Source organism: Bos taurus, chromosome 18 (genome assembly GCF_002263795.3).
Source record: "Bos taurus isolate L1 Dominette 01449 registration number 42190680 breed Hereford chromosome 18, ARS-UCD2.0, whole genome shotgun sequence".
Classification (NCBI taxonomy): Eukaryota; Metazoa; Chordata; class Mammalia; order Artiodactyla; family Bovidae; genus Bos; species Bos taurus.
Window position 1 is genome coordinate 35,718,014 of NC_037345.1, and position 26,584 is coordinate 35,744,597.

Genomic DNA, 26,584 nt, shown 5'->3' on the forward strand with positions numbered 1-26,584 from the left:
TACTCCTCCCCCGCCCCTAGTCCAGCCCTCCCAGTGCTGCTGTCCTAGACCTGCTGTCACTTCATACCTGCCAGCTGGGCTCAGGGCTCCGGCAACCTCCCAGACAAGCCTTTGCCTTCTCATTCAGTTCGTTGTTGGGTTCCATAACCATCAGGTCCTCTGTGAACAAGTTTTCTTTCCCTGCTGTTACTCGTCTGGGCCACTTGCATCTTGTGTTTGACCGTATACCCCACTCCTTCTCCCATCAGCCTTTCTCCACAGGGAGCTTAAGTGAATCTGTAGATCTGAAGTCTGGCCCTGTCTGTCCTCTGCGGGAAAACCCTGAGCCCCCACCTTCACCCCTGCAGCCAGCCCCTGCCACTCTGTTGGCTCTGCTTTGCTCTCTGACCATTCCCTGCTGGGCTGTGTGTACTCTCCTCTTTGCTAACAGCTCTTGGGTAACCTTCAAGAGGCAGCCTAGAGTTCACCCCTCTGGGCAGCTTTCCTGCCCAACCCTGTTCTTAGCCTGTCAGTGTCCCCGCACACTGCAGTTGCTCCCCAATTGTCTCCTTCTAGACTGGGAGCCTTGTAGGGTGGTAATCTGGCAGCTGTAGTGATCAGTAAGGGTCACTGAATGGGCAAGTGTCCAAGTGATGGGTGATTTCACCAGTGTAGGCAGTTGGTCAAGGTAGCTTGTGAGATGGGCAGTGGCTTTTGAGTTTTAAAAAGCAGAAAATGAAGCTTAGAGTGCCTTGCTGAGGAGATTGCTTGTGAGTGGTACCAGAAGCCAGCTGGTCTGGCCAGGCACCTGTGGTCTTTTATGGGGGCTCACTTGCCCCACATGACCATAGCAATTACCCTGAGGGACCAGGGCCATGGCGATGAGGGACCACTGGCATATGTAAACTCTGGAGATGGGGACAGGACCCCCATGTTTCCTGGCCACCTGGCTCTATCTCTGCAGACCCCTGCCTTCTCTTACCTTCTCAGCGTGCCCTGGACTTCAGGGAGAGCAAGGAGGCCGAGCCCCACCCACTGTGGGAGTACCCGTGCCGCAGCCTCTCCGAGCCCCAGCAGATCCTGACCTTTGATTTTCGGCAGCCAGTCCCCCTGCAGCCTATCCATGCTGAGGGCACCATCGAGCTGAGAAGGTGAGTGGAGGCTCCAGGGTCAGGGAGTGAGGAAGGAAGTGGCAGGGCTTGCTTTCTAATAGTTATTGCCTGAATGGCTATAAGCACTTACTTTGGTCACTTTCATGTGGGTGGGATGGCTGTCCTTATCTCAGCCTTGCCCTTTTTCAAGTGGCCCTGAAATGTGTGGGGGTCCCCATAGCTTCTGGGTGGGGGAGAAAGCCAGAGTGGGCTTGCTCATCCTCCCACATCTGAGGCTTCCTTTGAGCTCAGCGGTACGTTACACACAGCTGCAGAGAAACGTGAATTTGGTTGCTATGGTTACCCATTGGACCATATCCTTTCCTGAACCCTCCTGGGAATTGAAGCAGCTTAGGAATTGGCAGGGGCTGTCGTCGTGCTACATGGTCAGGCCCATCCAGCTCCAGCTCCCTTCACAAGGAGGGGCAGCTGCTTCCTGGAGGAAGCTCCCTCTTATAACTGGGTGGAAGCCATGAGCCCAGAGCCTCCTGGGACTCCTCTGACAAGGAGGAGCCAAGGCAGCTGCCTGTCTGTGCCTGCTGCCCAGAGTTATCTAGGAGCAATCTAGACTTCGATGCCTGGACTGCTCTCTCAACCTTCTGGGCCAACCTTTGCATGATCTCAGGCAGAGGAGGCCAGGCTGGCAGCCAGCTGGCCCTGCCCCAGGATTACTCTGAATACTTGGCCAGACTGTGGGGAGTGAGTGGGCACTTTGGTTGCTCAGCAAGAAGGCCACTTTTACTGAGTGACCTTCATTCAGGTGGAGTCTTAGGAGCCTCCTGACAGGGCAGGATGGAAGTAGGGAGGATAAGAGGTTTCTGAAAAGCAGAGGGCAGCCATGGCCATGCCAGTCTTTCATGCAGCTGTTTGTTTCTGGTCCCTTTCCACCCCCCGGCCCATCTCTAGGTGTGGGAGGAGCCACGGAGCTGTCCTGTGGATGGAATACCACCTGACTGCGGACAGCACAGTCAGCACCGGCCTCCTGAAGTCTGCAGAGGACGAGGTAGTGCTGTGTGCAGGCCCCGAGGAGGTGGATCCTGAGAGCGGGAGCCATCACGCCACTCGAGTGTACTCTGGGCATTCCGGGTAGTGACTCCTAGTGGTCCTGGGTCATCCAGCTCCGAACAGCAGCTTCTCACTGTGAGCTGCCTGGGCTGGAGGCTCACCAGGAGCGGGCTGGCTGGGACATCAGAAGCCTCACTGCCTTCTTGCTGCTTTCTCTGCAGGGGGACTGTTGCTGGAACCCCCATTGTAAGCAGGCCGTGTACTTCTTCAACACCACACTCGACCCCAGAGCACCGCCGGGCAGCTCGCAGACCGTCACCTACACTGTGGAGTTCCACCCCCACACTGGAGACATCACCATGGATTTCACGCTCTCAGATGCGCTGGACAGTGGGTGCTAACCCTCACTTATTGAGAAATAAAGTGGAGGAGGGCTCTGGGCTCTGAATGATGGCTTTCCGTGGGTAAAAGTGAAGGCACCTTGCCTTTCAGGACCCATCTTGACCTCGGGGATTGGAGGAGACCACTTCCCGTTTTGTGTTTTTGCACTGCTGGCTTCTTGCTCCAGATATGGCAGGAAGTGGGGATTATTTTGGAACTGAGAAGGCACCAAGGAGCCCACCTGCAGTGGCTTTTAAAGTGCTCAGAGAGCTTCCCAGCCACAGTGTCCCTCCTGCTGTCCCTGGGAGGGAGCCAGGGCTGACCAGGCTGGGTGGGTCTGCTACTCTCCTGGAGCTGGGCCAGCCTGGCCTTGCACTCTGGGGACCTTTGAGTCCACCTGCCCATTCCAGCTCAGAGAGGCTCCTATGGGCAGAGTTACTGATGTGGCTGGGCTCTGGGTCTTGAAGACCCTGGTAGGGCCAGACTGAGGACCAAGTTCAGACTCTTTTTGTTTGCTAGGTAATGGCCCCAATCCACATTTGTAAGGGTTTGGCCTCTGTGTGCAGCAGCATCAGGTGACCAAGACCAGCACCTGGACACCAGGCTGCTCTTCTGAAGTCAGGGAGGAGGCTGTCCCAGAGCAGTTCAGACGCAGATCCAGGATACCAGCCGGCAGAAGGAGGGAGCCTGAAGGTACAGCCTTTTCCCACGTGCCCCCTTCTAGCAAAAGGACCTCATCCCCCAGCAGTCTGGGCAGATGGGTACTAGTGCAGGCACCCCAACTTCACCTTGCCAGAGAAGGGCAGGGAGTCCCAAGGAGGCCCAGCCTGATTTCTTCCCACACACAAGGTCCTGTTCTGCTGTTTACTCTAGTTCCAGAGGGAGTGAGTAAGAGAACCCAAGTGGCCTGGTTTTTGAGTGGTTCAGGGCAGACTCAGGCTGTGCTCATCCCATGGGGAAGGGCAGGAAAGGTAGGCCCTCCATGGCAGACTCCCCATAGCCCTGCCTGGCCACCTTGCCTGCTGGAGCCAAAGCAGGGTCCAGACCAGCTTTTCACTCAAATAAGTGCAGAACACCAGCCTTGAGCCTCACAGTTTTATTTTTTTTCCTCATTATCCATCCTTCTTTTCAGCACCAGTAAAGGAAAAAAAAAAAACACTTCTCTTTTCAAAATACTTTATCAGGTGTAAAGATTGTTTTTCTTCTAGGGAAGAATTGTTTGGATAATGTATTTGATAACATTTTTACCAAAACCTTAGGTGTGCTTACCATAGAAAACCCCTAATGTCCCATGAGGATACAATACAGAAAAAAATACAGAAATTAAAAAAGTGTTTTTTTTTTTTTCTTTTTTAAAACAGTATTTCTAAATTTCAGCAAGTTAATACAATAGTTAAAAAGCATCAAGATTAATACCCATACTTAAAACTGAAGGTGGTTTGGACAGATGAAGTGACCGTTTTTCTCTGAAGCTGACCTCTGGCCTCCTGGCTTCTGTGGAGGAGGCTGGGCCCGGGCAGGTGCAGAGCCTTGGGGATTTAGGTGACACCTGTGTCCGTCCTTCCAGGCCTAGATGCCACAGAAACATCTGAGGTGTTCCTTTTTTAAAAATCGAAATGGAAAAGTCTGGCTTGTACACAGCCCCAGGGGTGCACAGGTTTGATGAAACTCGTGGCTGAGCAATGGCGGCCTCAGCACTGGAGGCCCCAGAGGGCGGCGCAAGGGGAGTGGGGAGGCAGGCAGGCCCTTCTCTGGAGACCGGGCAGGCTGGGCAGAGGCGACTTTGTTAGGACGGGAGAATGACTGAGGCACAGGGAGGTATGACTTGCCTAAGGCCGCCCCATGAGTAGGGAGAGAAGCATGTGCCCCGTGCCCTGGCTCCCTTCCAGCAGCCCCTCTGAGGGCTGGAAGCTGTGCTAGAGTCATTCCACTTCAGGAGCCAGGCCCTGCCTCCGCGGCTCTCCTGGGCACACAGCTGGCCCACAGCCTGGAGCCTTGGCTCTGGCCCAGACGTCTGGGTATCACATCTGCCCTGTTGAGCTCCACCTGAGAGCAGATTTCTGGCCGCTCCTAGGATTGGAGGCCTCTGACCCAGGGAAGCCTAGCCAGGGCCCCAGGAGCCACGGCCCTGGAGGAGCGGTGCAGTGGAGAGCCAGGGAGGACTGTACCCTGGATGGTGAGCTGCCCTCTTGGCTTGATGTGGGAGGTGGGGCTGAGGGCCTGGCCAGGGGAGTGCTCCAGGCAATGAAGCCCTCTGCCCAGCTGCTGCCCTGGCCAGGGGGCTTCAGACCAGCCCGCACCGCCTTGTGTGCAGCTCTTGGGAGTGTCCCCTCCAGTGCAGGGCCTGGCCTCTGACCTTGCCCCTCTTGGTCCCTCTTGCAGCTCAGTGGGTGACAAGGCACAGCGTCAGCATATTGGCACCAGGAGGCTCCTGGTAGCAGAGTCCTGGTACGTCCCCAGCCTCGGGCAAAACTGGCTTCAAGCCAGGTGGCACGTTGGTTGGGGCGCTGTGAGGAGGGGAGATCAGTGGGGGGTTGTTAGTAACCCCCTGAATTGGAGGGGCCTTGCACCTGGAAATAGACAAAACCCTCCCTGTGTGACTGGGGGCAGGGGGCGTCCTCAGGTGTGTTTAGAAAGGCAGGTGGGCAGAGGCAGTTCTGCCGTGGGATGAGGAGCTATGGGCTTCCCCTGCAGGCTCTGCCACACTGCACAGGTACCCGGGGCTGGCCCTGGTTGCATGGTGGCAGACTGGATGCCTGTGCACCTGAACACCAACCAGTACTGCTCCCTGTGTGGGACGAGCAGTGGCCATCAGCCTTGCCACCCTCAGGCTGCACACTGGTGAGGTGACAGGCTGCTCTGCGCCTTGATCCCCAAGTCCCTTCATCTAGGGCTGGGGTCACTGTGGAGGATGGGCCTAGGAGGACAGAGCCACAGCCCGCCCCCCCCAGATGCAGGGGGACAGTTCCTGAGCTCAGCCAGCACGCGGATAGGGACAGTCACCAAGGGAGGATTGGTCCTGAACCAGAAGAGTGTCCAGACGGGAGACAGGATCAGGCAGAAAGAGAATGTGTTGGTTCTGACAGAACAGAAGCTACAAATCTTACCGTTTTCAAAACAAGAAGTCCCCCTCCCCCCTTAAACCGTGAGTGGTCCTTCTTCCTGTAAAAAAAAGGATGCTTTCTCTTTAGAATCCTGTCTATGGCTCCATGGCCCACGTTGGAGTCTCCAAGGGAGGCCCCGGGCTCTGCTGTGCCAGGGGAAAGGAGCCCCTTTCAGGAAGAACAGTGTTCTCCCTTGTGGCTTGCAGACCCTTTAAAATGAAGGGTTATTTTTGTTCTTTTTCTGTTTTTCTTTTTAAAATGTAATCGCCCTTGAATGCAAGACCCTGGGAAAGAGCCCGGGCTCGCTGGTAACTGGACACAGCCTTTGTGGTCCCTGCTTGTGAGCTGTCCAGGCTGGAGGCGGCGAGCTGGCGGTCCCGTGTCCAGGAATGCTTCTTTGGCTGGTTCTGATTGTGTTTGGAGTTTGGCCTTGGGTGAGGCCCGAGTGAGGGGTCTGTGGCTACGGTGTGGCACGTGGCATGCGGGCAGCGTGCATGCGAGGGTGCAGGCATGCGAGACAACGTGGCAGCAGACAGAAATAATGAACCCTGGACGAAGCTTGAGAAGAGATACAAAGAGTACAGAAACCCGGATCTCATACTAACCCACGGGTTATAAACTAGCTTGTGCTGTAGATTTGTAGAAAATCAACGATTCGAAAGAATGGCACTGGTTGGGCAGCCAGGACTCCCCAGGCCGGCCTGACTCCTGTCCATGGCGAGTGCCCAGAGGTGCCGGGCAGCGCTGGTTCCAGCTCACCCAGGACTGGCCGCGGCTCTCCCGGGCCCCTGCCCTCCTCCACTAGCACCAGCGGTGCTCGCTGGAGGGGACACGGCCAGGGAGGGACTGCGACTCAAAGGGCTGGCGGAGGCCCCGCTGCTCATGGTGACTGGGCTGGTCTATGCCTCGTCGTCCCCTGCAGACACCATCAGTCGCATGGCCACCGGGAGGTGGTCTGTCAGGCCTGACAGCTGGGTGATAAAACTGAATTCTTCCACCTCCTGCGGGAGTGGGGAGGGGAGAAGGAAGAAATATCCCTGTTAGACCCAGAGGGCATCCTATAAAGCAGGGGCCTGGCTTGGACCTTCCTGAAGGCAGAGAGTGGGAGCATCCTGGGGGGCCCCAAAGGCCTCCTGGACTGGCATGTCCCACTTGCAGAGGAGAGCTCGGTGCTGCCAACGGGTGTAGAGCAAGAATGTCCTGCTACGGGCACAGCCTGGCTGCCCTGCCCAGCCCAGCCCAGCCCAGACTCACGGCCTTCCAGTCCGGGTACAGCCCCTCCTCCCCATGCAGCATGTAGTCGATGCGCCTGCCGTTGCCTTTCAGCAGCTCTTTGCGTCCCTTCTGGCCTCCCCCAGGGCTCTTGCTGGTGGGGAAGGCGAGGTACTCCCGGCGACCTTCCTCACTCTCCAAGACCCTGCTCACACAGAAGGCACAGGAAGGCAAGGTGAGCACAGCCCCAGCCCCAGGTCCTAAGGGTGGAGCCACATTCTGTCCCCCAAGTCAGACCAAACCCCTACATTTAAGATCTGTCTTCTCCGTGGGCCCAGAAAGGGACTGGGGTAGATAGAGACTGGGTCTGAGCCTGTGAGTTCCTGACTGACTGAGCCACTGCCAGGGAGTGTCCCATGCCCACCTGGGGTCAGCAGCACTCACATTCCCTTTCTGAACTAGAATGTTGGCACCACCCAAAACCTGTAACCAAGCTGGGGACAGAACTGCCCACCCCCTCTCCAGGGTAGTGTTGTGCTCTGAGCTAATAGGATCCTGTTTGGGGGGAACTTGATCTTTGCGGTGAACGTCAGAGACCCTTCTCTTCTGGAAGTCCCCAGGCCCCCCATGACTCCCATTTCAGGTCAGCAGGGTAGCCAGGAAAGCACCCAGACCCCATCCCAGGACCAGACTCCTGTATCAGTCTGTCCCCAAGACCCCAGAACACTTTGAGGACCAGGTGTGTTAAGAAAGGAACAAGGTGGGATGCGGCTGTCACCCCATTTTTCAGAGGAACGAAACTGATACAGTTGCTGGTCAGAATTCTGCAGGGAGGGCAGGGCGCTCAGGTGGAACGTTATGCCCTGAGTCCAGGTCTCTTCTGACTCCATGTCTACCTTCTGCTTCCTGCCAAGTTACCTCCAGAGTCCGAGCATCATTGGGAATGAGCCTTCAAGGGACACCCCATCTCAGAGGGCAGTGTTGGGGCGAGAGGCACAGCCACCAAGAGACACTGCAAAGGCCCACCCACCCAACTAACGCCTGGGCACATGAACAGGGCACCTGCACAGGCGTGGCAGCAAACACGAGTTTCTGCAAGGTCTTTATCAGCCTTGAGATGTATACACTGATGACACACAGAACAGCTTTCCATCTCAGAAATGTAATCCATTCCTGTCCTGTGCCTTTGATAATTAATTCTAGCATCAGTGATCTAAGAGTTACTGATAAGTCATTTTTAAATCGTCATCTCATAAAAAGATAATTTTCTCGGCCTGGGATGATGTTTCAAATTTAGTCTATAATCTAATTAATTGGCTGAAATTAGCTTCAAGGAACCATCGCTGGGGCTCTGGGCTGTCTCGGGCTGTGAATTATAAATCGGCTCTGCTGCTGGCCTCTCAAATGTGTCCTTTTCAGAAGTCTCAGATTCAAGAATACAGTTTGGCTGGGGTGGATCTGTCTCTACATTGACTGGCTTGTGTTAGCTCTGTTGTTTTTATCTGTCTGATTGGTGGCTTCTGGTCCCCTGCCACAGATGCCATCCCCAGGGCCCTTTGACAGGGATCTCTGCGGTGCCTGGCCTCGCCCTGGGAGGTTATGGTCCTTTTTCCTGTGCCTGAGGCAGGCTGGGGCTCAGGGCAGGCCAAGCTCTGATAGAATGAGCCCAGACTTGGGGTGCTGGTGTAAGAAAAACCACCTCGAGACCCCAGGCCTCCTCAGGATCCTCTTCTTGGTAAGGATACCCCTGGGGCATGAAGTTCACCACAGCCTCTGCCCACCCCTAACTTGTATCCCTGACGCTTTTAAGAGGTGTCTCATCCCAGGGAGCTGTGGGCTCTCATCGGCCCACACAGCCCACCTCTCCACACCTAGTCTGGGTTCGTGCTCATCCCAGACCTGGGAGCTGCCTGGGTCTGCCTACCTGCCTGACCATGGCACTGTGGGTGCCAGCCACTTACTTTTGCAGATTGTCGGGGGTGCACACTTCCTCATCATAGAGACCGTCCTGGTCCAGCAGAGTTCCTGGGGACAAGGGGGTGAGAGAGTTTACTGTGGGCAGGAGGGGCAAGCCCAGGGCTTCTGCTGGCTGGGCAGCTCAGTGCCCCCCTCCCCGCAATGGTGTGGTCTCTTCAGGAAGTCCGTGGGGTGTCAGGCCTCAGCAGTGCCCCTCCCACCCCTGTGCCTGTCCCCAGCCCCAGCTCACCAATTGCCCACGGCTTCTCCTCCCCAGGCCCCAGGCGACAGGGGTCCTTGTAGCGTGTAAACAGGGAGTGCTGCTGCTCCAGCTTGTCATCTGTGCAGGGAGGGAAGGAGTGCTATGGGGCTCAGGGTGTCTGGCATGCCCTGGAGGGCTACCTGCCTCTGGTTCCGGTTTGACCAGAGTCATCAGATCCCTGTCCCTCGGATAACTGCTTCTGGGTAGGGTCTGTGTTCCCGGACAGATGGAGCTGTGGTTCATCTGTCACTGGCTTTCTGTGTCCTTGAGAACGGCCCCTCTAACAGCCGTCAGAACTGTGGCTGGTACAAAGTAAGAGTTGAATACAGACCTGGTGAGTATCATGACCTAACCCCATTAGTCTGGATTTCAGAGGCTCCCTGCCTTCACTGCCAGAGGTTTATCTGCAGGGCATCTCCTGACCTCCAGCAAGGTGGCCTCTAAGCTTTCTAGGCAGAGCAGGGGTTCTTCTAGGATTTCTTGAGGGCAGAGAAATCTTGCTAAATGTCTTGCTAAATGTCCCACTTTTGTGCTCCTGAGGAGCAGAGCCCATGCCTCCTCCATGGTTTACCCTAATGGGGAGGAGCCCGCCTCACCGGAGGAGCAATTGTCAAAGTTAAAATCTCCGCAGATGATGTCAAACGCCACCAGCTCCTCGGGGTTGGCTGCGCTGGACGAGGAGGTAGATTTTCGGAAGTCGGCCAGCCAGTCCTGAAGCATGTTCAGCTGCTCACACCGGATGTCACTGTCCTCTGTGGGGCGGAAGCACAGGGAGGTGATGAGGCTGCTGCCAGGACCCCTGCCAGGCGAATCCTAGCCCACTGAGGATCCCACCCGCTGAAGCTCGGGTCCCTGGACCCTACCTGACAGGGCGTGCAGGTGTGTGCAGGAGATGTACCCGACGATTCTTTGGTCCTGAGGTGTGCTTCCCACCTGCACCTGTAGTGGGAAGGAAGTGTTGGTGATGAGACCTAGAGTTACCATTGCTCTGAGCACAAAGGGACGCTGGCGATGCCCGACCCCAGCCAGGTCTAACCCTCAGAAACCCAGCTCTGTCGACTTCTGGCTAGCCTGGGCCTAAGAAGAACAGCACATTGCCTGCTTCTAGGAGCGTCTGCTCCAGTGTGGGAGGCAGATGCATGAAGAAATACCCACTTTATGGCAGGGTGAATGCCACCGACAGTTCATGCAGCGCTTTGTGGGGGAGAGATGCAGAAACCACCACAGACCTCCTCCCAAAACCCCTGCCATCTCCTGACCAGAGTGTTCCCACGAATGTCCCTCGCTGCTTTGTCCACTCGCGTGGCTCCTTGCTCCTCCCCTCGGTCACACCCTGGACCTGATCATGACGTGGAGCCTGTTCCTCTGAAGTCTAAGTTAGGCTCCCTCTAGGATGTGGCCCAGCCACGTAGCTCAATACCCTTGTCCCCGTGAGAGGCCTTGGACCTTGCTTTCTGTCTTCTCATCCCAGTCTTTGCCTCTCTGGCTTCATGAGCAATTATTTTACCTGCTTCTTGGCCGTGGTTCCCATTAGTCCCCAGATCTGGGATGACAGCTGTGGCTGGTGTCTCCATGGCACCTGTCATGGCTGACCCCAGCCCCGCTGTGACTGCCACCCCACGCTCAGCCCTTCCTCCACAGGGGCCTCTTCATTCTACTTGCCCAACCCGTCCTTGCCTCTTGTTCTCCTCCACTGGAGACAGAGTCCCTGGCAGGTGGAGTGGGGCTGAGAGTTCACTGACTCCCTGCCCAACCACAGGTGACCCTGGCAGACCGTCTCCACAGGTTGGCGTAATGAAAACAAGCACCTCAATTGTTCAGCACAGACAACTCGGCCCCCAGTGGTGAGTGTGGTGCAAGCCTGAGCCCTAGTCAGGCTGTGGTTGGGAGGTGAGGGTTGACAACCCAACCTCGGGTTCTCAGGCCCTCTGCTGGAGGCTCCGTCTTCGGGCACCCTGACCAGAGGCTTCTGACTGGATCCTCACCCTCGTCCTCTCTGGGCTTTCCTCCCTCCGAGCCTCAGCTGTCCTCCCCAAATTTTGCTAATCTATTCTGGCCTGGGTTTTCTGTGACGACGAGACCCTGAACCCTGGGAAGTCTCCAGGGAGCGTGACCATGGAGGCCAGTTCTTAGCTGAGGTGTGGCAGCGGCAGGGTGGGTGCCCCGGCTTCTACTGAGCAGAGTTCTGCCTGTCCTCTAGCTGAGGTGGCCGGGACTCGGCACGGGCCCTCTGCTCTGAGAGCCTCGGGAGGCATCCATCCTTCTATTGCTGAAGTCAGATTGGCATTCCCCTCCATGAGGACTTTCTCTTTATTAAACACCTTGAGCTTTCCACAGCTCTTCATCTCATTTCCCAGCCTGGCAAGGTGTACATCTTTCATTTTCCAGTGCCCAGGTGGATTGATGTCTGGTTACTTGATAATGGGCCCAGATTTGGGACTGTTGATAAGTTCATACGTTCACCATTCACGTCTTGCCCATAGTCCGAACACACAGCTCAGCCCAATGGTACCCCTGCCTCTAGAATCCCTTGGAAATCACACACCATTGGTGCCCCCTGTTGCAAAAACAACACAGTTTAAAACCACGGTGCCCCCAAAGGCCACATGATGGTGCTCTCTGCATCCTCTGGCCAAGAGCCTGTTTTCTCTTCTCAATAGTATTACTCATGCCCAGCTGCTTCATGGATGCGGCCTTACTGGAACCTTGCAACTATGAGGATTACACTAAAGTTAACACCATCGGTGGCTGGGGTCATGAGGCTCTGGTGACTGAGGCAGGTTGAAATCTGATCCTCACACCCAGCTCCTCCCCCTGCCCTACGCTACTCTCTGAGCTGGTGACTGAGCCAAGCTTTTCAGCCGCCAGCCATGTGATGTTTCTAGTGCAGGAGCCCCGCACTCAGCACTTGGAGTCACCTCCCTGTGCTGAGCCCTGGGCGGGGACAGAGACAAGTGCAGGAGGCCCTACTTCTGAGGATATCCCTCCCGGAGGGGAGGCACCCAGAAGAAGGTACAGCAGCCCCTCCACCCCCTTCCTCCAGTCAGTCCAAGATCTGCTTTATAGTGCTGGGACTTATTGATTCCCGGGCTTGAGTCCTGGGGAGCTGCAGAGGCTCGTGTTTCACTTGCAAAAACAAACCATCACTCTGAGAGGCTGTGCCTTTAGTCCTGGTGGACAAAGACCGTCAACAGGGCAGGGCCCAGAACCAGGCTCTTGCTTAGGAGGCAGAAGCTGGTCCAGTCCCTCCCTCCCTTCTCAGGCATCTCTCAGACCCCCTCTGAGGATAAGGAGCTCAAGGAGTGAATAGGGAGGTGAGGCTGGATGGGGAACCCCAGGTGAAGGGAGCAGCCAGGCCCTGCCGGGGCTGGATCCTGAAACCTCACTTACTTCACTCCTCCACGTGGAGAGAGAGGCGTGCTGTCACCCACAGAGATGAGCTGGCTCTGGTGTGCCAGGCACCTCCGCTCCACTCTTGAGTTCTGCCTGACAGGAGAGGTGGGGTGCAAGGCCCTAGGGCCAGGGCTGAGGAACCGGCAAAGGAAAACTGGCTTGTGCTGGACGCCACCAAGGAAAGCTCCACTGACATATGGTGACACATGGAGGCCCCTAAGGATGCGGCTGGAGCAGAGCTCGGGGAGGGTGGCAGGTGGAGGCTGGTTTCTCCCCGAGGCGTGGGAAGAGGGTGACAGGAGTCAGACCCGACACCAGAAGGATGGTATAAGAGGGAGGACAGTCCCAAATCTCAGAGGAATGGTGGCCTGAGCCATGACATTGCAGCTGGACATACAAGGTGGACCCAGAGGTATCTGGGAAGTGAAGTTGGGAGCCTGGGTGGATTCACTGGGCTCAGGGTTAGAGAGTCCTCAGCAAGTCTGGAAATGGGAGCTGCAGAGGCACCCCAGGGTAGGTTCCTGGGGCTGACTGCCCATGGTAACGACTCAGCAGTGAAGAGTGCTGGCTAAGTGGGGTTGTCTGCTCTGGGAGCTGCCAACCCCCCAACTCAGGCTGGGAGCTGGGCAGAATGTAGCAGGCCTGGTGCTGCCAGATTTGCCAGGGTGGGGAGAGGAGCTGCAAACTGGGCTCTATGTGAAATAGCTTGATTTTTAAATGTTGCCCAACAAGAAAAATTTTTTAATGGCAGGAACCAAATTAAACATATCTGCAGACTAGTTTTAGATCCAGGAGGTAGAGGCACAAGTGTTTAAAGGATGAGCAGGTGAGAAGAGGCCCAGAAGGAACAGCCAGAGAGCTAGGGGCTGGGAGCAGATTCCGTGGCAGAGGGGCTGGCCCTGGTGTGCATGATAGTTGGGGTGCTGGCCTGAGGGGAGAGAGGAAGAAGAGGTGGTATGTGGGCTGGGAGCAGGGTTAAGGGGGACCCTGGCCTTTGAGCCATCTGTAGTAGGGCGGGTGCAAGGGAAAGGGTACATTCCCCCAACCCCCAAACGGACAGCATGGCGCCTCCTCCCCCAGAAAGTCACTCCGGCTGCTGAGACAAAAATACATCTGTGGAATGAAACAGTGACGAACCACATGCCAGAATGGGGAGGTTGGTCTCCTATAAGAGGGAGTGTCTTCAATTTCAGCATCTCAGGCTATGAATGGAGAGCTGGGGACCCCAGCTCTGCACCTGCTGAGCCACACAAGAGGCCTGAGCACAGGAGTGGGGGCGTCTGGGTGCTGGGCTGGGGCCCTGGCAGGCTCCGTGCAGATGATCCGCCTCGGCCCTCACTCCTGGCAGAACCTTGGCTGACAGGCAGCAGCTTCCTGGACAGGTCAGAGCTGAGGCCTGGGGATGAGCACCCCCGACACTGGTCCTCCCCAGTAGCCTCACCAGTCACCTCCATCATGGACCCCTGCTAGCGGAACTGAGAAGTCTCAAGGGGAGTGCGGAGAGAATCCACACCCAAAGCAGTTGCTGCCTCTAGGGGCAGAAACGCCTATTCTGTAACAGCTGGCCAGACGGGGCTTTAGAAAACTCTGGAGGCACCAAAAGCAGCTTTTGGATAGGGAGCAGAAAGTCGACATGCTGAGCATGTCAGGCTCAGGAGAAGATAATATGTAATGACCAAATTACCATGGTCTAAAAACTCCTGCAATTGCATCCAAATTAGCAGAAATAATAATGATTCACTTTAATTAGTGACTCCGGAAGTGAAGCCTGGAGCTGGTGGGCAGAGTGCCTGGCGTGGCAGCTGCGTGACAGCCAGGAGGGAGAGGACATCCCGGCCGGGAGGGCTGGTGGCCTGAGAGAGCGGCTGTGGTAACAGCCGGGCCTGAGAACTCTGCCTGCAAGCTGCACCCCCTTATCTGCAGTGATTCAGAGCAGGGGCTCCCTGCCACCTCCTCTCAGCACCGTCTGCCACCTTCACCACCGGCACCCTGAGAAGCTCCCAGGCCTTGCCCCTCCCACATGGCTCCCACCACATGAGTAGGCTCTATGTTGCCCCCGCTTTACAGACAGGGAAATGGTGATGCAGAGATCATCCAGTCTGGAGCCTTGGCTCCTGCTGCTGCTACTGCTGCTAAGTCGCCTCAGTCATGTCTGACTCTGTGCAACCCCATAGACGGCAGCCCACCAGGCTCCTCTGTCCATGGGATTTTCCAGGCAAGAACACTGGAGTGGGTTGCCATTTCCTCCTCCAGTGCATGAAAGTGAAAAGTCAAAGTGAAGTCTCTCAGTTGTGTCCAACTCTTAGCAACCCCATGGACTGCAGCCTACCAGGCTCCTCCGTCCATGGGATTTTCCAGGCAAGAGAACTGGAGTGGGGTGCCATTGCCTTCTCCAGCCTTGACTCCTATCTGTGCATTATTTTCCTTGTCTCTGAGCCAGGGGCCCCTTGATTCAGCTCCATGAAAGGCCTTGTCTGCCCCTTGCCCTCCCAGAGAGTGACCAGCTGCAGCCTGCCTCCCCCCTACCCTCCAAATTCAGGCCTGCTGGTGGAGGCCCCCCCTACCTTGAGATACAGCGCTCCCTTTGAGGCCAGGCTGTCGGAGAACCGCCCGTTGGGGTAACAGTGATAGGCCACATCCATGATGGGGTAGCGGCTGGCAAAGAAGAGGCCACTGTTGAGACACTTGAAGCTGCAGCAGCCATGGCAGCCGTACACCCCGACGTCGTACAGGATGTACTCGAAGTAGCTGTGCAGCTGGTCTTTCAACTTGGCGGCCGCCCGCTTGTCAAATACCTCCTGCAGGCACAGGAAGTCCAGGTTGGCAGGGAAGAAGGCTGAGACCTCGTGGTCAAAGGCCTCATCCGGGTGGCGCCTCCTGCGCATGGCCGCCTTCTTCACCACCGAGGCCTTGTATGGGAGCTTGCTGTTGGCGCCCGGCTCCCCGCTGCCGCCATCAGCCCCAGACCGGCCCTTCACCAGGGACTCCCTGGAGGCCGAGGGGCTGCCCAGGCTCCCCGAGTCCCCATCTTGCTGACTGTGGTTGGGTGTCTGGCCCCGTGGGCCCCCACCAGCCCCGTTCCTGGCCTGGCCCCCATTGGCGGGATCGCCGGCTTCAGGGGGCCGACCCCCCTCATCACCACTGATGCGCACGATGCAGGCGTCCTCAAGGTTGCCTCCATCAGCTGGGTCCCCGGAGGCCAGGCCGTTGGCAGCCTCATCACTAGGATGACGCCCGCCGTCGCCTTTGTACTCCACAGAGGCTGTCCTCTTGATGCTCCCAGGGACGGCCCGTGGCACACCATCACTGCCCTGTGGTGACACCAGGCTGCTGAAGCTGGCAGCGCTGATGGAGGTGTTGGTGGGCGAGTCGATGTAGATTTTGATCTGGGGTCTACTGGCCCCATTGCGGATTCTCTGCCCGATCTCTTTGGCACGGGCTTGGGTGTTGAACACGTTGTTGAGCCTGGCCAGCGAGTCCGGGAGGAGGCAGAGGTTGGCGGTGGCAAAGCAGAAGCTTTTGCCAGGACCTGTACCCTTCCATTCACTGAGCAGGGCCGCCCCACCGGTGGGGCCCTTGTCCTCCAGCCGGGAGTAGACGTAGGGCCGGCGGGCAGACTGCAGTGGGGACCAGAGGAGGAAGCCAAGGAATGCAAAGGGCAGCGAGGCGACCAGGAGGGCCAGGTAGACGGGCGTGAAGAGCACGGTGCAGAGCAGCTGGAGGTAGCAGGGGTCGTCTGCCCGCTGGCGCTTCTCGTAGGTGGTGGGTATGAAGGAGGCCAGGAGCCGGTCCGCCAGCCAGTAACACGGGAAGATGAGGGCCCAGGACACGGCGTGCAGGGCGGACAGACAGCTGTTGGGAAAGGGGGTCGTGTACAAAACCATCGCAGCTCATTGGGCACTGCGGCCAGCCCTACTACATGGTGTCCCTGGCAGCGAGAGCGCTTTCCTGGGTGGGGCGGGTGAGTAGGGGAGCAGCTGGAGGAGGGTCACCTCCTGGTGAGACACGACTCTGGATGGTCAGTGGTGTGTGTCAGCCAGCCAGTCATGGTTCCTTCAGTGGGCCATGCTGGGCCACCAAGGCTTGCTGAGAACCTGCAAGACAGAAAGTGTGGTTGCTGTTTAGTCACTAAATCGTGTCTGATTCTTTGCAACCCCATGGACTATAGTCCACCAGGCTCCTCTGTCCATGGGATTTCCTAGACAAGAATACTGGAGTGGGTTGCCATTCTCTTCTCCAGGGGATCTCCCCGACCCAGGGATCAAACCTGCGTCTCCTCCATTGGCAGGTGGATTCCTTACCACTGAGCCACCAGGAAAGCCCAACACAGAAAGTGAGGGGCTTTTATTCATCTTTATTTGGGTAGATCAGATGCTGAGCCATTGCCCTGCTCACCCTGTTCCTGCCTCCTCTGACCCCAGCAGGACTGCTCCGAGAACCAGGCTGGAGCCAGCAGGCTCACATGGGGGTGTTTGGGGCCAGAAGGCAGCCTGGCACTCTTTGTCTTTGTAAACACAGGCAAAGTGTTTGTTGGTTCTTTGGAGGAAACTGACTAATGATGTGACTGCCTCTAGTTCATGGTTTGTTTTTTTTTTTGGCTGTGCCTTGTGGCTTGCAGGATCTTAGTTCCCCAACTAGGGATCAAACCTGGATCTCAGGCATTGGAAGTTCAGAGTTCTAACCACGGAACTGCCAGGTAATTCCCTAGGTGACCATTTTGACCTTGTGACCTAATTGCTTAGAAATTGGCCCAGGATTTGAGCACAGGCTATGGGTATGCAGAACACTGGCCTGGAGCAGCCCATCGGGAGCCAGGGGGTGTGTTTAGAACAGACGAGGGATGAGCCTGAGCCAGGAGCTGTGGACACAGCCACCTGTCACCAGGTGCTCACTGGGACAGGACAGTGAGGGAACAAACTGCAGAGAAAAGGGGCTAGAGGGTCCTGGGGCAGAGGGCAGTGTGGCTGGCAGGACCCCTGAGAGGAGGGCCCCCCATAACCAGGCTTTCACTGTGCCCCAGCCTGCAGCATCAGACCATCTCTGCCTTCCCATTCCTGCAGGAACCCCTGCCTGATGGGGACCCAAGCACACAGCATGGCTCTTCCCAAGCTCTAGAATGCTCAGAGTCCCAGTTACAGGGGACCCTGATGGTCCTGTGACTTCCCCCTTAAGTCCTTGAGATAAGCCCCAGGGCCCAACTGAGGCCCAGAACTGCCAGAGTAAGTCCACCCCAGCCCATATGGGACCCCCATGGGTTTTAGAGCCGGCTCAGGGTCCCGCCTGGGAGAGGCCACAGGTGCATTCATTGTGCTAAACATAGAATCAATAAAGACAAGATTCTGGAGTGTTTACCCAGCCTCCAGGGACCCAGGGTGATCATTCTGCGGTGCAGCTGGTACAAACATAACCCAGAGTTTTCATGGCCAGATCAGCTGGGGAACTCATTTCCTGTTCATCATCTCACCGGCCCAGCCGGTCTGCTGCCATGGCCCCTTGGGGGTCTGTGTCCCCGATGCCATCCATCCTGGCCCCATGCCCTCTCTTCCTCCTGCCTTCCTGGCCCACCTCAGCTGGAAGTTGGATATCATCTGGACTCTGCCCTCTCTCTCAGTTCCCACATCTCATCAGTCCCCACTACCCACCCAAGCCCCTGTGGAGCCCCCTCCTGCTCCAGGACTGCATCACATGCCACCCATTTTTGGCCTCTTCCCCATCAGGCCATCCTCCACAGGATAGCTGGAGGGACTCTGATGTGATCTGATCAGGTTGCAGACGCCTCAGCCCCACAGAAGCCTCGCTCAGCCCCTGTTGGCATTGCATGTCCCCAGCCAAGCCCACCCCTGTCTGTGGCCCCAGCCCTCCTCGTGTTCGCCTCCCAGACTCCAAATGTGATTTCCTGCCCATGCCCTGCTGTTTCCTCCGCCTGTCATCTAGTTCATCTCTTGTCTTCTAAGACTCGGCTTAAAGATCACCTCCTCGGGTCCTTCTGTGCCCCCGGCTAGGTGGCTCCGTTAGCTCCACTGGGGGCTCCCGTGCCCCCTGTGCATGGCCTGCTCTCTGCAGTTCTAGATCATGACTGCGTGTGAGATGAGGTTGCCGCCTTGCGGAACTGGGGGCTCCTTGAGAGACAGAGCTGCCCTGAGGGTGCCGGGGCCCCTGGAGCTGCGCCAACAGGAGCTCAGGAAATGAGTGAGTAAATGCAGATCAACCTGCCTCACGGTCTAAGGAGGGGGAGTTTCCGTCACCCAGTTGCTGTCCTGCAGCCACCGTCTGACATGAGGGTGAGGTGCTCTCCCCAGAACAGAGCTTCATGTCGAAAGATAAGCTGGTGGTAGTGTCTGGTTCTGTAGGATGCGTTTCACCAAGATCTTTACTTCCTTTAGTTACGTTTCAAAGCAGGTTTGTCTACCCAAACCACAGCCATCTGACTAGGAGCCCCTCAGGTGTGAGCAACAGGGCTCCCTGTGGTGAGGCCAGAGAGCAGGCCTCAGTGTCCTGCGCCCACCCACCCCCCACCGCCCCTGCCACCCCCCACCCCCTGCCAGCTGCTGTGGGGCCTGGAGCCTCGGACTCAGCCAGTGGCTTTCACCAGCTCCTCCACATCCAGCCCAAATCCTGGCCTCTGTAGGCCAGACCCCGGGTTGGGGGATGTCCTCACCCTGATGGCCTCAGCTGTTTCAGGGGGCCTGTGAACTTGGGCCAGACTGGTGGGCTTAGGGCCCCAAGACCAACTTTGTAACGACAGTGGTTGAAATTGGAGGGTTTGCTGCAAGCCTGCTGACCCTCTGTGCCGTGATCTCCTCTAACCACCCCCAGCAGAGCAGTGTTACCCCTGTGACTCAGGCTTGGAGAGGCTGGTGGCCCAGGCAGGCCACATCTGCCATCTGACACACTCACTTGTTCTTTATTTAAATCCCAGCAGTTTCATGTGAGTTTAACCTGGAATTGGGTTGACAGCCCACTCACGTGCCCATGTAGCCTGATGGGTTTGCCCCCACCACCTCTGGCACACAGCGTGTACACAGACTGGCACACTTCATTATGTGGAGTCTGCCAACTTCAGACTGGCTGGAGCGAGAGCTACAGGAGAGGACATGGCCCAGAGGAAGAGCCTGCAGGTCCTGTTCCTCTGGCTGGGGAGGGTGCGGGGATTGTCCAGAGATACCCCAGCTGCCAGCAGCACCTGTGGTTGGTACCAAGGTGCTGAGGGTAAGGGTCCAGGCCAGACACCTGGGGACCCCAGGACATTGGCCCAGTGTCACAGAGCAGGCCTCTTCCCCCGTCTCCCTCCCCTCTTGCTGTAGCCTGAGGTCATCAGCCCGGCCCAACCAACACCATCTTCCCCTGAGCACCGCCCCATCCAGTACCACCAGTCTCAGACCGCAAGCCCCAGACCCACAGTCTGCACAGTAGTCAGTGGAGCTTTGGAAACAATCTGATTATGTTCTCCCAGTGGTGGTCTCATTGTCTCGGGGGACAAAGTCCAGTCTCCCAGTCTCTGTCTAGGGGTCCTCTATGCCCCTGCCCTCCCTGGCCAGGTAAATGCAGCCTCGCTTAATAAAAGGCTTCCTGAGAGAAATGGTTTAAGGGGTGGGTGTCCCCCTGCAGCTTCCTTGGGTCCTCCTCACTCCTGCTGTGGCCGCAGGAACACTTCTGGGCAAGTTCCCTCCCTAGCCTTGCTTGAGTGGTAGGTGTGACCTTTCTGCCTCCCCTGGATTGGTCATAGGAATGTTTTTTGTCCCCATTCAGGCATCAATGGGCTGGCAGCCCAGAGAACTATGGTGCTTCTCCAAGATGGGGTAGATCCAAGCACCCCGGCCCTTCACAGCTCCCCTGGGTCCTGTTTCCAGAATGCCCCCCACCTCCCCCCTCCCACAGTGTCCTGGACAGAGGGAACCTCAGGTGCTGCCCCCCCTGCCCTGTGGCCGCTCACAGTCCCTGCCTCCAGGCATGGGAGCTGCTGACGCAGTTGACACAGAAGGGATTGCCACCAATGGAGCCAGTTCCTAAAGCTTTGTGGTTAATTATTTTGTCTCAGTGAAATGAAAGGAGGGTAAACAAACAACAACACATTAATTAGTCTGATCTACACTTTCCCCACCAAAGAGAAGAGCGAAGTTAAACACTGGAGGCTGGCAGCTTCTCAGGGAGCCCGAGAGTCCTCAGCAGGCTGGAGGGCAGGATGGCGGGGCATGGGTGTCCAGTCTGTGCCCCCGGCCAGAGTTCTTTCTCCCAGGGAGAACACCCGTCCCTCCTCCCTGCCCAGATCTCTGCTTCTGTGTCCTGGGGTTGGCACCTCTGCCAAGCAAAGTCCACTGTGGCCATTTCTGATGGAGCTGATGGATCCCTTAAAGGCCCTGTGTGCTGAGCTGTGGCCAGCCAAGCACACGGCAGCGTTGCTTTTTTGAGGTTTCTGTTTTAAAGCCAACAGTCACTCCCAGGATTATCCCTATTGTGAATCCTGGTGTGTGGCTTCCAGGGTAGCTTGGGATGACCTCTTCCCTAAAACTAGTGTTTCCAGAACTCACCTGGCATTCCAGACACCCTCAGGTCCTCATAGTCACTTCTGAGCTCTAGGCTCAGGAAGGGGTCTACACAGCTCTCAAGGGAGGGCTCCCAGGACTCAAACACTCTGTTCTAGAAGCAGAGAACCCCTGACTCGCTTCCTCACCCTTGGCTGCATTGCTCAATGTTCAGCACGGGCTCAAGGGTCAGGCTGACCTGATTGAAATCCTGGCACTGGAATCAGGCTCTGTCTCATCGTGGGAGTAACGATACCTTCCTCTGAGGACCATCCTGGGGATTAGAGGGGTCACGCGGCTCACAGGGCTGACCCTGCTTCCTTCCTACCTTCCCCTGCTCTTTGCAGGACCTCCCTGACCACCCTTCCCTGACGCTGGCCCCTGTGTGCCCTGTTTGCTCTCCTTGACCTGTAAACTCAGTGGAGTTTGCAGACAAGACAAGCTGGTTCTGTGTGCTGTTGTGTGGGAAGCCTGAACTCACCTGCTGAACTTGTAGGCCCCGCACTGACCTGCAGTGCCTTCGGATCCTCAGAGGTGGCCTTCACTAACTTGTTCCTCCCACCGTGGTGAGGACTGGACTGGGTCTGATTGTGACAAGGAGACTGGGCTGTGGAGCCAGGATGGACAAAGGAACAGAGAACTCCACAGTTTGCAGGTGAGAGAGGAAGAGGTGACTGGGCAGGACCTGGGAGGTCACAGGCCCAGCCACTCCCAGGCAGGCAACGCCTGGGCCATTGACTGCCAGCAGCTGCTCCTGCAGGTGACTGATGATCTGCGGTGACATGTCACCATGGAGACCCCTGGTTGCTAACCTGTGACCTACAGCCACCACAGCATGAGGAATGGGGCCTCAGACTGCTCAGAGGCCTGAGCTCCATCAAAGTCACTGTGCTCAGGGCTCCAGGGCTGACTGATCTGCCATCCCCCTGGGGAGGGCATCCTCAGGAATAGGGCCTGGTCCTGTTTGGGTGAAGATGCAGGGAATAGGAGGGTAGAGAGACAGGTCCCCGATAGCCCTTGTGGGTGAGCCGCAATGGACAGCCCTGGCACCGGCACCGAGATGCTAGCCCACTTCCAGCTTCCTGGGAAGTGGACCTAGCATGTGTGCTGGCCCCCACGGTGAGCTGCACAGAGGCCCACGGGGTCCAGGAGTGCGGACTTTGAATTACATTTCTCCTGCAGTGCGAAAGTGAGTAAGCCAGATCAGTCCTGCTCGTGAAGGCAAGCCCTGCCCCCTCTGAGGAAGCCCACGCCATCTTCCGGGGTCTCTAAGCCTTGCTCTGGGAACTTCTGGGGATTCAGTGAGGGTCAGGTGTTGCCCATGTAGGGCTAGTCTGGACCCAGGCCCTCCCTCACTTCCATCTGGTCCTCATGCCTGCTGAGCACTCTTCCTGGCAGCAGGGCTGAGAGTACTGGAGCAGTGGGATCTCCTCTTATCCTCATCGTGTCCACAGGCTCATGTCTAGCAGGAGCTGGGCCAAGCCCCAGGTTTCCTCAAGGAAGGTGGAGAAGACTGCTCCAATACAATTATCAAAATGTGCTCGCCTAGCTGGCAGCGCTGAGATCGGGGCGGCCCATTTCTGCCTGGATGCCTGCTGGGAGGGGTTGGCATGGCAACATGAGCTCTGAGCTACTGAAACTTGGAGTCAGCTCATGGCTGGGAGGACACAAAGAACGACGGAAGAGGATGCCTTTCCGAGTGAAGCAGGTCAGACAAATCTGGGCTAATCCCTGCAAACCAAGTCCCAGAAGCAGAACTGGGGACTGGGGTCCAGTGTCCACACATGTGCTTAGCATGCCTTCTGCTGACACAGCAGTGCCAGGTAGACGCTTGTTCACCCTTCCAGAGTCAGAGTCCCTGCCTCCCCTTCCTGTAGCCTTCCCCAGCCTCCCTGCCCCTCCTACACTCTCCCTCCCTTGCACACCCCCATCTGCCCATTTCATCAGGCACGTGCCAGTTTGCACATCAGCCCCCACCAGCCTGGGAGCTCTAGTGGAGTCTCAAGCACCAGCACAGGCCCAAATCTTAGCCGGCTTCAGCTCTCTGGCTGTGACAGACCCACTTTTGTCTGCCCCGCAGCCATCTGGGTGGGGGGCAGTGAGCCCTACCAGGCCACTCAGCACCACAACCTCTTGACCCCCAACTACATGGTCACATAACCCTAGCTCTTTCTGGACCCCTCAGGCAAGAGGCCTGCATTTTCTCTGAGACGGAAGCACTAAGAACCTGAAGCTTCCAGAGCCTTCCTGGAGAGTGAATCCAATTTGGAGGAAAATAGACCTTAGGGCTGCAGAATGAGGCTGAGTCCTGGTGACACCTTTGAGCTTCAGTTTCCCTGTGCCTGAGGCCAACACAGCCCCCAGAATTTCTAATTAATGGGTTGGCAAAATACCTTTTTCCTTGCTCTAGACAGTTTGAGTTGGGTTTCTGCCACTAAAAGGATCTGGTCTAATATCAACCTTTTACTTCATCTTTCTAAAACTTAATTCTCATCATTTTCCTTCCTGTGCAAACCTCCTGTGGTGCCCCCTGGCCTGCCTGCTGGGCAAAGGGGGAGTCTGTCTTCTGAGTTCCCTGAAGGCCTGGCAAGACCTGGCGCCTGTGGTTTGTGCCCCATGAGCATCCCTCAAGAGACAGCCATGCACAAACTCTGTTGTCAGTTGTGCCAGGTTCAAGCCCTGCTGCCGATACTGGATAGGGTGCTTGCCTGAGTCTCTGAGCTGCAGTTTCCTCATCCATTAAGCACACATAGTAACATCTCAGGGTAGTTGGAGATGACAGACGGGCAGCGCTTAGCACAGTGCCGCACACATCTCTAGTACAGTACTAGTCAGCGCTCCGTTTCTGTGGTTCCTCAGTTCTCCATATCCATGGATGTGGAACCTGCAGTCACAGAGAGCTGACCTTAAGGGACTTGAGCATCTGTGGACTTTGGTATCTGTGGGAGGTCCTGGAACCAATCCCCTGTGGATACTGAGGGAAGACTGTAATATTTTATTACTGTGGTGGTGGTGGTCTCAGTCATGTCTGACTCTTTGCAACCCATGGACTGTAGCCCGCCAGGCTCCTCTGTCCATGGGATTTCCCAGGCAAGAATACTGGAGTGGGTTACCATTTCCTTCTCCAGGGAATCTTCCTGACCCAGGGATCAAACCTGAGTCTCCTGCATTGCAGGCAGATTCTTTACCGACTGAGCCACCAGGGAAGCCCATTTTATTACTGCTATTACTGTTAATTTCCTTGTTGCCATGGCCCTGAAGATACAGCTGGAACCTTCAAAGTTTCCTCCTTGTGTGGTCGGCTGCTTGACAGAAAATATGCCCTGCTTGCTCTCCCACATGAGGGGCAGGGATGGTGCAGGAGCCTCCATCTCCGCGCAGGACTGTCTGTTGTGGGCTGCTCGTGCAAGCCCAAGTCACAGGCCGGTGCAGAAGCCAGATGCAGGTAGAGGGGTGATAAAATTTTCAAAAAGAAACTTTCCAGGGGAGCTATTAATGCGTCATGTGGTTTCTGAGAATAGGAACAGGCTGCAAGCAGCTCTGTGGCACTCCTTCAATCAGTCAGCCTCGGCATTTCCATGTCAGAGCTCAGAAAGCCCAGATAAAGCCAATTTTTGCATGACTGGAAAGCAAATCTTAAGCAGGTTGGAGGTAGATGCACCAGGGCGCCCCATACCACCTAGTGTTTAAAATTGTTGTACATCTGGGTTCAGGACTTTGTGCTGCAAGGTCATAGGTCAGTTGCCCTTGGGGTGTGGGCTCCATCGTGGGAGGGGGCTGAGTTTGAAGATCTGGCCACCCAGCCCTCTATGGCCTGCCATTCCAGAATCATCTATTGGTAACTGAAAAGGGGGCCATTAAGGAGAAGGCTGGATGATGGCTGATATCTAAATCCACATCTGAGCCATCCTGAGTGGCATCTTCTCTTCTTCCCATTTACCCTTATCTTAGGCTCAAGCATCTGTCTGCAGCCAGATCTGTCTGCCTAGAGTCTGCTGAGGGCTGGAGTTCATATGTGCCCACCAGTCCTGTGCCCTCATGGTGGCTGAGCCTGGGGTAGGGGTGTTCTTGGGTGATGAGGGCTTCCTGCACGATGAATATCAGGTCTGAGATTGCCCCATTCACAGGGTCTGCTCCACTTGGCTTTGACTGGACAGGACTGGAGCAGGCAGTTGTGACTACTGGAGAGACCACATATGAACAGCCGAGCATCTGGATGGGGTTGGGCCTCTTACTTCAAGAGCTCTGAGCCTCCTGTGTGCTGAGGTCTGCGCCTGAGCCTCACCTGGCAAGTGGCCGGAAGCTGGGGATCCTGGAACTCCCCAGCAGGTCACGTCACCTGCATCAGGTGAGCCCTGGGGTATCTGCTACGTGACTGACTGAGTACCAGCCCCCAACCAGCTCCCTGCTGCCCAGCACCACCTCCACACTCAGGAGAGGCCCTCCTCAGGGACCAACACTAGGAGGAACCTCGCTTCTCTCAGGCTCTGCTTTTGAGGCTTCTGTCCCAGCAAGTCCCTGCTTCCCTGACATGAGAGCTGATGTTAATGGTTCCTGAGCCGAACAAGGCTGGGAACACATTTCACTTAAGAACAAATGACAGCATACTTTCTGTGGGAGTAGAGCTTTAAATACAAGTCCACACAAATGGCAGGATTTATGCAGACTCAGTGTTCAGCTGCATTTCAAGTACAGCGCTTCCTCCTGGAATGGATTGGCCCACTGAGCAGCATGCAGACATTTCAAGGCACCAGAGAACACAGATGAAGACAATACACCTCCCTGACATGGCAGGGACTTGCTAAAATTCTTCTGAAGGAAATCACTTCACACTCAACCTCAGGTTTTCTATGCAAAGAACATTTAACAAACTGAGTCGTAGAGAGGAGAATTCATGCGAAGATTTAAAAGCAAATCAGTGCGGATGAGTAAATAAAATCAGGCATCAGTGTCTCACCAGCCTTCCGGTATAGCCCTGGGCAGCTGGGCCCGAGGGCTGAGTTTCTGGGCTCACTTACCGCTGAGGGCTGAGGCCCTGGTCCTGGGCCTCTTCAGAGACCTTGGACCCTTGGTCACTGCCCCTCTCAGGTCCTCCCTCTGCTCAGGATACCACAGGAGGCTTTGGCTCTGATAGAACCAACCAGAAGACCTCCTGAAGGAGGATGGCCCAGCTCTGGCTGAACTATGAACTACTTGCTTAGGGAGGCCTCTGACCAGCCTGCAGGGTTGTCCTGGGCCTGCTCCAGAAGATATAATGGAGGGGATTAGGGGTGCTGTCTGCTACCCCAGGGAGTGGGACTTAGAGCTTCATTTGAATAAGGCTGAAAATTAGTATTTGTCCACAGCAAAGACCAACAGGGAAGCTGTCTTGGGGGGTCTATAGCCCCCCCATTCCCCTCTATTTGCTGCCACCAAACCTGTTTCCAAGGGTCTTCTGAGCCTCTGGGTTCCAGTGAATCCCTGCCTGTCTGGTAGTGGTGCCCTGTCTACACCTGCTGCTGAATCATACACTTCGGAAAAGGGAGAAAAGAACTCTTGGCTGGAGACCACATGTCCCCAGATGGCTGGTGTAGACGTGCTAGTGTAGACAGTGACTGACTTAAAAAGATAAGCACTCTG

At 56.3% G+C, this 26,584-nt stretch overlaps 2 protein-coding genes and 2 long non-coding RNA genes across 10 annotated transcripts in view; 3 read left to right on the plus strand and 1 right to left on the minus strand.

Moving 5' to 3' along the window:
• PRMT7 (protein arginine methyltransferase 7) overlaps positions 1-3,694 on the plus strand; it is a 40,769-nt gene extending 37,075 nt beyond the window's left edge. For 2 of the 4 annotated variants that reach the window (XM_024978199.2, XM_024978200.2), the window contains exons 16-19: positions 970-1,130; positions 2,037-2,133; positions 2,357-2,525; positions 3,083-3,694. In XM_024978199.2, coding sequence (XP_024833967.1) covers positions 970-1,130; positions 2,037-2,133; positions 2,357-2,525; positions 3,083-3,132 — 477 coding nt within the window. In that variant the 3' untranslated portion in view covers positions 3,133-3,694. 4 annotated transcript variants of the gene reach the window in all.
• Positions 3,598-26,584, minus strand: part of SMPD3 (sphingomyelin phosphodiesterase 3) — a 43,343-nt gene continuing 20,356 nt past the window's right edge. Inside the window, exons 1-8 of one of the 3 annotated variants that reach the window (XM_059876676.1) lie at positions 20,972-21,082; positions 15,008-16,537; positions 9,914-9,989; positions 9,647-9,802; positions 9,039-9,128; positions 8,794-8,857; positions 6,875-7,037; positions 3,598-6,621 (exon numbers count right to left, since the gene is read on the minus strand). In XM_059876676.1, coding sequence (XP_059732659.1) covers positions 6,520-6,621; positions 6,875-7,037; positions 8,794-8,857; positions 9,039-9,128; positions 9,647-9,802; positions 9,914-9,989; positions 15,008-16,327 — 1,971 coding nt within the window. In that variant the 5' untranslated portion in view covers positions 16,328-16,537; positions 20,972-21,082 and the 3' untranslated portion in view covers positions 3,598-6,519. Of the gene's footprint in view, positions 6,622-6,874; positions 7,038-8,793; positions 8,858-9,038; positions 9,129-9,646; positions 9,803-9,913; positions 9,990-15,007; positions 16,538-20,971; positions 21,083-26,584 lie in introns of those variants that run through there. The other 2 variants (XM_024978196.2, NM_001192363.2) reach the window with 2 other exon arrangements.
• LOC132342826 (uncharacterized) lies at positions 9,802-11,399 on the plus strand. The gene is made up of 2 exons (XR_009491348.1): positions 9,802-9,929; positions 10,810-11,399. It is a non-coding gene; the product is annotated as an uncharacterized lncRNA (long non-coding RNA).
• LOC101907242 (uncharacterized) overlaps positions 21,153-26,584 on the plus strand; it is a 62,907-nt gene continuing 57,475 nt past the window's right edge. For both annotated transcript variants that reach the window (XR_009491346.1, XR_009491347.1), the window contains exon 1: positions 21,153-25,313. This is a non-coding gene — a long non-coding RNA (uncharacterized lncRNA). The remainder of the gene's footprint in view (positions 25,314-26,584) is intronic.